Source organism: Olea europaea, unplaced genomic scaffold (genome assembly GCF_002742605.1).
Source record: "Olea europaea var. sylvestris unplaced genomic scaffold, O_europaea_v1 scaffold221, whole genome shotgun sequence".
Lineage (NCBI taxonomy): Eukaryota > Viridiplantae > Streptophyta > Magnoliopsida > Lamiales > Oleaceae > Olea > Olea europaea.
In genome coordinates this window covers 76633-86244 of record NW_019240124.1, presented here as the reverse complement: position 1 = coordinate 86244, position 9612 = coordinate 76633, and the positions used below count along the sequence as shown (strand labels likewise).

At 28.8% G+C, this 9612-nt stretch overlaps 1 protein-coding gene across 1 annotated transcript in view; it reads right to left on the bottom strand.

Annotated features, from left to right (window-relative positions):
• Positions 1–2080, bottom strand: part of LOC111380784 (MLO protein homolog 1-like) — an 8106-nt gene extending 6026 nt beyond the window's left edge. Inside the window, exons 1-6 of the mRNA XM_023004420.1 lie at positions 1980–2080; positions 1639–1880; positions 1412–1528; positions 1263–1323; positions 734–819; positions 564–638 (exon numbers count right to left, since the gene is read on the bottom strand). Coding sequence (XP_022860188.1) covers positions 564–638; positions 734–819; positions 1263–1323; positions 1412–1528; positions 1639–1880; positions 1980–2010 — 612 coding nt within the window. The 5' untranslated portion in view covers positions 2011–2080. The remainder of the gene's footprint in view (positions 1–563; positions 639–733; positions 820–1262; positions 1324–1411; positions 1529–1638; positions 1881–1979) is intronic.
• Positions 2081–9612: the final 7532 nt, after the last annotated feature.

Genomic DNA, 9612 nt, shown 5'->3' with positions numbered 1-9612 from the left:
AAATAGAGCAATGAAAAAGGAATTTATGTTAGAAATTTTAAGCATATTGAGTATAAGACATATTGATTAGTGTTTTACTCTAGTAACTTTTAACTTATTCTAATTTAATGTACCCAGGCAAAAAATTTGAAGAACAATTTCCTATAGTTACAAACCTTTTAGATAAAAGTAGTAATTTTGTTAACATACTTCATAAAATTTGTTGTCCCGACAATAACATTTTGACATCTCACTATAATCTTGAGGTGTCAACAAAATTTTAAATTTGACACCTTAAAAATTGTAGTAGATTTTAACGGATTTTTATCACATTTTAAAATTTGCACCTTAAAATTGTAGTGATTTATCAAAATTTAGGGATAGGACAACTAAATGGACAATGAATCTATACTCGAATTTTGGTTGCAAGAATGATATTTATCGCCTTTTGGGATGTAGTTAAATCAAACTTATGTCAATCGAATATATAATATTGATTGGGTTTAATTTCTTTTATAGCTTGTTGTGTTACAACATAAATGATTTTTTACAAATAAATGAAAAATCCAAAAGAGGCAACTCACATTGATAAATCCATTGCGGATGGCCATGTAATCCACCCTGGATATTGATCCAAAAAATTGTCTGAAAAATGCTACCTGTTAATTGTGTAATAAGAAAATTAAAAGAACTATATTTGCAATAAATACAAGAATTTTTTAGAATTAATTAACAAAAAAAAAAAAAAACTTACAATCCATCTAATCCCAGGTGTACTACTGATTCCCCCATGTCGCCTCACAAAGGATGTTTGATGAGCAAATCTAAATCTAGCTGGATCTGTTAATAAAATTATCAATTATCTTATCGAATAATCTAGTAATCAAACATGCTACAATAGCTTTAACCTCAAATAGATTCTATTCAATTTTCAAAAACATTGCAAGTTAACATTTTAAAGCATATAGATCCTAACTTCTTAGAAATAGTCACACAAGTCTCCATTTGGAAGGAAACAATACGATGTTGCTCAGTTTAAGTAGCAAGTCTTACACGTTAACTTTTTAAAGCATATAGATCCTAACTTCTTAGAAATAGCCACAAAAGTCTCGATTTGATTGGAAATCGTATGCTGTTACTCGATTAAAGTGGCACATGCCTTGCACGTGAACTTCTTTTTCTAAGAGCATTTTGAGAATTCACCACGTATTCACAAATACATAGTAATCCTTTCAATCGGTATTGTAGTATTTTCGATCTGGAAGAAAATAGGAAAAAATTACCATTTGTGAATTCATATTCCAAGGAGGTTGTTTCCAATTCCCATGCTTTCCACTTCTTCATCTATCATCATCGATAAGGAAAAATATTAAATATCAAAAAAATTTCTTTGACAATTTAAATTTTAAAAATATATATGTTATGAACTTACTTTGGCATAGCCCAAGCCCATGAGGATGACACTGTAAAGAACATGCATAACTGCAAGAACAAATATAAAAATATGCAGTTGGTGCACTCCTGAGTATGATATCAAGGATACCTTCCCCTGTTTAAAATAAAATAAAATAAAATAACAAATTCAAAAAATAAATTAAGGTGTTAAATAGGAAACAAATTTATTTATTTAAATTTCATTTTCAATAATTACTCTCTCACCTTTTTAGAGCACGTGTCGGTTTCATCAGTTTCAGCTGCCAAAGCTCGACGCCAAATTAATTCTCCAGCATAAGACAACAATTTTCGACGTCCATCTTCATCTTCACCATCTTCTTTATCTCCCTTATCCTTTTTATCACATGGATGCCATTGATCTCCAATATGTTTTGGCACACATATCTTGGCAATATAGGATGTACCAAATGTCAAGAGTAACGATATAAAACCTAGTAGCATCAGTTCTGAAAAGTAAAATAAAAATTTGAAAGTATGAGACATGTCATTTTTGAAGATTACTAGGTATTCGTCGTATGTAAAAGAAAATTATTTTAGCATTTTACCTGCTTTGATTTTTTCCAAGGCTTCAAGCATGGCTTTGTTATCTCGTTTCTGAAACCACTACAATGAGAAGAAAAAACATTAAGAGTGTGTTTGATTGAAATGGAAAATATCACTTAGAAAAGAAAATGTTTTCCTTTTTTTGAGGAAAACAAAAATCATCTCCACACAAGGAAAATGTTTTCCCTAAAAACAAGAAAAATTAGGCATATTTTCAAAATTTGGAAAATGTTTTCTATGAAAAAATAGCAATTAAACACTTCAAGTAGGAATTTGAGTGAAAAACTGATATTTTCCATAGAAAATAAATGTAATCAAATACATTCTAAGGGTGTGTTAGATACACCCAAAATTTCCATGGAAAATGGAAAACCAATTCCAATTCCATGTTTTTGCTTGTTTGATAGCTCTATTTTTCCATGAAATTCATTTTCCAACTTTTCATCCCACCTAGGATTTTTTTTTTTGCATTTCAAAGAATTCCAATTCTCACCAATTCTCGGTTATTGTAGCACTTTTTTTTTCCCGAATTTTTTTTTGGGCAATGGAAACAAATTCTAAGAATTATTGTAAAAAAAATATTTCTCTTTAATTGACAATTTTCATATAAAATAAAGTCAAACGAACAAAAAAATAGATAATTTTTTTTGAACTTTTTTTTGTTAACAATGGAAACAAATTTCATCCCCAATATCAGTAAATTTTATCCCTTTCATTAACAATATTCATATAAAACAAAACCAAATGAATACCAAAAAAACACTTTTATTTCAACATTTTCTACGTAAAAAATTATTCCAATCAAACACAATAATTTACAATTTTCAGGAAAACAATTTCTAAAAAGTTAAATTCCTTGGAATTAGTTTTCTTCCCACCCNTTCAATTCAACACACTACTCATCAAACTCTTCTTCTTCTTCCAGAAATGGTCAAATATATGTTAATAATCACCAATGAGAGGTTGTGTATTTGTCACTTGCTCATTGTATTTACTCTGTTATTTTTACATGGGATTTTCGGAAAAATAGGGACAAATGTTGGCTGTATAGAGAAGAACGTTTAAAGCCACGGCCGGCTATCAATGCCAAAATAGAGAATAGGATTCAACGACGGGAGAACTAATCAACAGCCTCGATTGACACACAATTGAATGAAGACAAATTAATAATAATTATTTCATGATGTCGACATGCATATTCCTTGTTAGCATGGGCAAACCCACTAAAGAACGAGTGGGGTCGACTGTCCCCAATAAATTTTCAAGAAATTTTAATTGGACCTTGTTAAATTTAAAATTTTACATTTTTTTTAAATTTCTTTCATAATTTATTTTAGCCCATTTTTTGTCTCGACTCCATTGAACTGTAATTCTGGATCCGCCCCTGTTTGTTAGAATAAGCTTAATTAAGTATATTTTTGTTTCCAAATATATTTCAATATATAATTTTCCTACACGCGTCATGTTTTTAATAAAGCTTAAATATTACTTTTAAATAACTTCTAATTTTTTAGTATGTTTAAATAAAAAGCTAATAACTCGAATGGAGTTTTCCTTGCTTGCGATACCATGCTTGATTTGTAAATCTTCAGAGTCATCGAACAAGAATTTATTGTTTTTGGCACGGATATTCACATTTTTAGTTCAAACAAACGTTTGAGTCATATTAATTTAGACCATTTGTTAAGTCCCAACCTCCTTTCCTAACCCATTACAACTGATTGGAGATCCCGGGGCGGTGGGAGACCCTTAAGGTTGGGGTTCAACCTTTTACAACTAATTGGAGATCCATCATGATCATGCCCATCGAAATTTGAATAGATGGCTCTTTTGACATTGTCGCCACTCCTAATAGCTCATTCGAATAATATGAAGAGTAAAATAAAATAAAACCACGGTTTATAAAGTGGAAATGCTCATTGACTTCTTTTCTCTATATATTTGGCCGTATCAAAAGAAGTGTGTGCACAAAATTTATGACTTTTTCTATTAATATTAAATATATAGAATAATTCTTATATATTTAATATTACTAGAAAAACTCTGAAATTATGTATTAATTCTATGAAATATATCTTTGTCTCTCAATATATAAATCTATAACAGAGTTGACAAGTTCTTAGCTGTTTAAATTTATAATCAAATTCAATAATAATAATAATAATTGTCATCATCGTCATCTTTAATTTATTATTATTTTATTTTTTTTCATTTTAGTTCAACTTAACAAATATAGTTTACCAACAATGTGCACATTAACTTAGGGAAAATCATAATTGGCTTCTAGAACCTTCAAAAACGAGATTCCAGGTCCAAACTTTTAAATTTGGGAAGTTCCTACGATTGATACTCTCAATGTCAAATGTTAAATACGCAAGAAACTTTCAATTCAATTGAAGAAAAATGTTAAACAAATTGACCTTCCAACTTTTGAAATGGCAAAATATCCCGGTCCTGTCCCCTCCCTCCAAAATTATAGATTCAAATAGATTGATTAGGCATGAGCGTCGGGTGAGTCGGTCCGAATATTTCGATATCTGAAAGCACCCATTATATTTCGATTATTTTGTAAATAGAACCATTCAGGACTTTTTAATTACTGGAACCAAATCCAAACCGAAACCAATTCAAGTTCGATCTTATCAATAACATTTTTTTATGTATTTAATAAACATTTTCATATAAGCCCTTTCAATACATATATCTAACAAGCTACTATTCGATAATATTTGTGTAAGGGAGAAAATCTAACTAAGGAATCTTCAAGAAATAAAATAGTGGACACTAAAAATCATGAAAAGAGAAGAAAATTAAATCATCAAAAATTAAATTGTAGTTTGATAAGAAAGGATTTTTCTTAATAAATCTTATTTGATCCATAAGTGAGGCATACTAGAACCTATAATTTAATTATGGACAATACTTAAATTCTCTACTCTAAAAATGAATTGACATTAAAAATACTAATTAGATACTTACCTATATAGTATTAAGAAATTGCAATCTACATATTGAACTCGTTATGCTTGTATAAAAAAAAAAAAAAAAAAATTATTTTTCAAAAAAGAGCTACGAACGTAAGATAACCAAAAATGTACATCACAGCCCAATCTATGAATATATAAAGTTTAATTGCCACGTGTTATAAAAAAAAATTGAAAAATTACTTAAGTTTTTAAACAATGCAAAAAAGTTAAAAAAAAAAAAAAATAGAAGAAAAGAAAAGGAAGCTCGAATTGCAAACAATAAACGCTTTGATTAATCAACTTACATCACAATTTATCTTGAACTTTTTTATTCATAAAAGTTCAAATTATAAAGATTAACATGTACTAATATTTGAAAATGCAACAATCTGATGTTGGGCAAGTGACAAAAATAAAAAATAAAAAAATAGGGGCCAATCTTGATTTCCTAGGGGTTAGAGTCTCGAGATTTAAATAAATTACTACTCAAATTATGATTTTTAGGTTTTGAAATTTTTATTCAGCCTATAAATTGTAAATAAAAAATTTATTTAAAAATTGATTTCATTCGAGGTACACACGATTTTGGTTTAGGAAACAAGAATCAACCTAACTCAGTTAGTTCTTGGTTATCGATTTCGATTCCTAAATTTATTTTATTTTTTAAAGTTGGATCGGAACATTCGATTAATTACTGGGTTATTGGCAATTCAATCCCAATAATTCTCAAATTCCCAAATTCTACCGCAAATTATCACTATATTAATTAGTATATGATTATACATGGATGAAGACAAAGGAAAGAACTGCAGAGCTAGTAGCCCGGATTCAACCCAACCAACCATCTGAGGAGTGCTGATAGTTGCAGATTAATTCAGTGACTCATCGATAAGTTCTTCTCTTGTCACGCTTTTAGAAAGATTTGAATTGTGTACCATATTTTGGTTTTTCTCCTGTTTGACAATGGCCGAAAGTTTTATTCCCAACATTGCTAGGAGAGACCTCAATTGTTAACTAAACAAGGACGAAAACCAGAAGATTTGTCGGGATATCAAACTGATGCCGATCTCGTCCCACTAAGTGAGGAAAGCTACGAAGGGAAGGGATGCAAAAAATGCATAACTTCATATTCTACAAAATAATTGTCCACTTATTTTGGTGATGCATATGCTAGTAGGTGTGATGTCTGTGTTCTATATATATATATAGCAGTAATTTTGAGTAGTATAGAGAAACTGGGTTTCTAGAAACTTGTATTGTTGACGCTTGCTTAGATGTTACGTCCCATTTTGATATGGTTATTGCAATGACCGTATTTTCAAAGATATGTTGCGAAATGCTATATTACATTTTGAATTTTCTTCGTTATTAATATTGCAACTACATGTTAAAGTCACACATTTCCAAACAATGTTTTGTGTTTCATCGTGTTGCGAAAACAATCAAAATAAATTGATGTTTCACAGGTTTGATACAAATCCATCTAGATATTATTTTACTACTTTGGATGTCTTTTATAGAACATGCTATAAATCTTCCTCGTACTGGTACTATCAAAAGATAGAGACAGTTGTATAAGCTAAAGACCAAATCTAAGTTTGTTGTTATAAGTTGCACGTCTGACATGAGAACCATTTTGTATAACACGATGTGCTAGCCTAACTTGAGACATATTCATGAATCAACTGTAGGATCAACAAAATTTGATGCATGTACTAGAAATGTAATATACAGCAGAATGACACAACACACACCACATTTTGAGTAATTTAAAATCACGTATAGCATAAATAACATATGTATATTGCAAAATAGCATAATAATGTTTGCTTCATGAAAATTATTATTCTAAATATAATTGGCCAATATTTAGAAGGATTAAATACATAGCTTTATGCATTTGAAAATTGCATGACGACTATGCATCAAGGTCAGAAGACTGATTGAGATGTTTGTAAGTATTTATATTGTCCTATTCGACGAGAAGTGCGCAATTTGTTGTAATTAGCATTCGGTACATTGAATCTTCATTTAACGTATGGACACTTACTACCAGGGACGCAGTGATTCGACTGTCCTTGTGCTAGAACTCCATGTAGAATGGGAGAGAGTTATTAGTTATCCAAATAGAGGTCATGTCTACATCAACAACTTAATCCACCTTAGACCGAAGCTCATATTAATCTGTAATTCACTTGATATTGTGTTAATAAGATCTGCTAGCAAGCACCCTATTAGCACAAGAAGTTCAAATGTATTTGAACCACAACTAATGAACACAGTGACAGTCTCCACATCTACATCCATCCCACACATAAATTGTCACATACTTATTTTGAAGTAATATAGGAATGTAGCATTATAATTGGATTGTTCTATAATAATTATTTGGTGGTCAAGAAATGGTACTCATGGTATAAAAAATTAACTTATCCATCATCGAATCACACACCTTTTTGTGAAATTGTTAAATTAATGCACATTCACAATACAACCAAACATAACACATACAACCTTTATTTCATGTTGCCAAAATCTAATGATAATAATAATAAATCATTGATATTTCATACTTCTAGCATCATATTCAAGCTCATATTACAAAAATTAACAAATTTCGTAATCATATGTGTGAGATTGGAATGAATAGATAAAATTTTACAGTTTAAAACTTACTTTTAGCAATCACTAAATGTATTGGTCCATAGTATCCCTACTATATAAAAAGTGGAATGTGGAGACACTGTTAGAGTAAATAGTGTTTTAATCCATTTTATCTCACTGTAGTATTTTTATTTTTTTATTTTTTTCAAGTGGGAGAGCAAAAATGACTCCATTTGTCTTAGTATATATTTTATTATACAGTGCACCTCCAAATTTATTGCAACACGCAACTTTCCACCAAGTTTCATCTCTTCACTCCATGTTCAATAAAAAAAATTAGCTCAGTATATTTCTAAAATGTAAAGAGTAGTTATAAGTAAAAAATTTGCTTCAACTTTTTTAAGTGTAATAAAAAAAAATTATCATTATAGTTGGTTATTATATGTAAAAATATATTAGCTTAAAAAAAATCTCTCTCAAAGTCTTCGTGCATGTTTTTTTTAACTTAATAAATAATTATTTTTTTTATCAATTTAAATTTCTTTTTAATTCTTTTCTCTTCGAAATAAAAATTAATTTTCCAGCTTTAATGAAAAAGTCACTTGTAAGTTAAAAAAATTGAAGAGAAAATAATTAAAAAGAATTTTAAATTGAAAAAAATTATATATAATGTAAACTAAACAGTGCCAAAAAAAAATAAAAAATTAAATTTCTATGTGCACGGAGACATTTGTCTCCATGCATAGAGACAAAAATGTGTTTCCTATCCAATTTTTTTTTTTTTTATACTTTATAAATAATTGTTTTTTTTTTATCAATTTAAATTTCTTTTTAATTCTTTTCTCTTCCAAATAAAACTTAATTTTTCAGTTTTAACGAAATAATATTTATATATTCTTTATTTAATTTTTGTAACTTTTTTTTATTTTGTTTTTATTGTATTTTTTTTTTTTTGAAAATTGTTTTAAATTTCTTTTTTCTTCATATTGTAAATATTTTTTTATTTAAAATTCCTTTTAATTCTTTTAAATCGACAGTGTTTTGTTCCATTTTGTCTCACTGTAGCATTATTTAAGTGCGAAAATCACGCCTTATTTCTTTTTCTCTTCTCTCTGTGTAGTTCCTATCAAGAATCTACGGAAAAAAAGTCTAAACAATATTCGAATATAAATTACATTTTCCAATTCTTAAATTTTTTGACAAGAATTGACGCAACCAAAGAGAATTAATCGATGCAAAATTAACCGATAATTAAAAGCATGATAACCATCTAGAATTTACAGATTCAACAAGATTCTCATTTCCAAATAATAATGGAAGAGCAGATTGTGTTATAATTGAGAGTTTGAGAATATAATTTTTTTCAATATGTATATTTTTTCTTATATTATCATTGTGCTGCTGATTTTCGTTCATTGGCACGTTTCTAATAAATTTAGCTAAAATTTCGTAAAAAATGAACAATCTTAAAATTTCTCTAAAAATCGAAAAATTGGAGTTGTTATTAGCTTAAAGAAAAGAGAAAATTTTTTTAAAAAATAAGAGAAAAAAGAAAAAAATTCAAACAAAGTGTACAGAATGCACTCTCCGTGCATGGAGAGTGTACACGTGAACCATTGAATTTAACATCGCAGGGATCAATTATCAAAAGACAGTACCCATGCAACATTGAATTTTTGATCAATTATATTAACAAAGCACCCATGCATTGTTTTTATTTTCGTGGTCGTATTGGTTTTATTTTTGGCTTTGTTAGCCTAAACACCAACATTGTTTGGTCGGATTTTCAATTCAATAGATTTTTTTGAAATTCTCCAATCGATGGAGAATTTTGCAGTTTTGATACGCTGTGGATTGTTAACTTGGCATTTAGATGGATTGTACTTTTCATGGGCTTTTGGTTGGTGAATCTTTTCAAGGAGTTTTCGTATTTTTGCAAGATTTTATGATTTTTCTATTATATAAGGTCGAGATGAGAATCGAAGAAGACAAATAATGAGCGGGCAAAACTCCTATGTTTTATTTTTGTATGTATTTCGTTGAATTTCGTATATGATTATGAAAT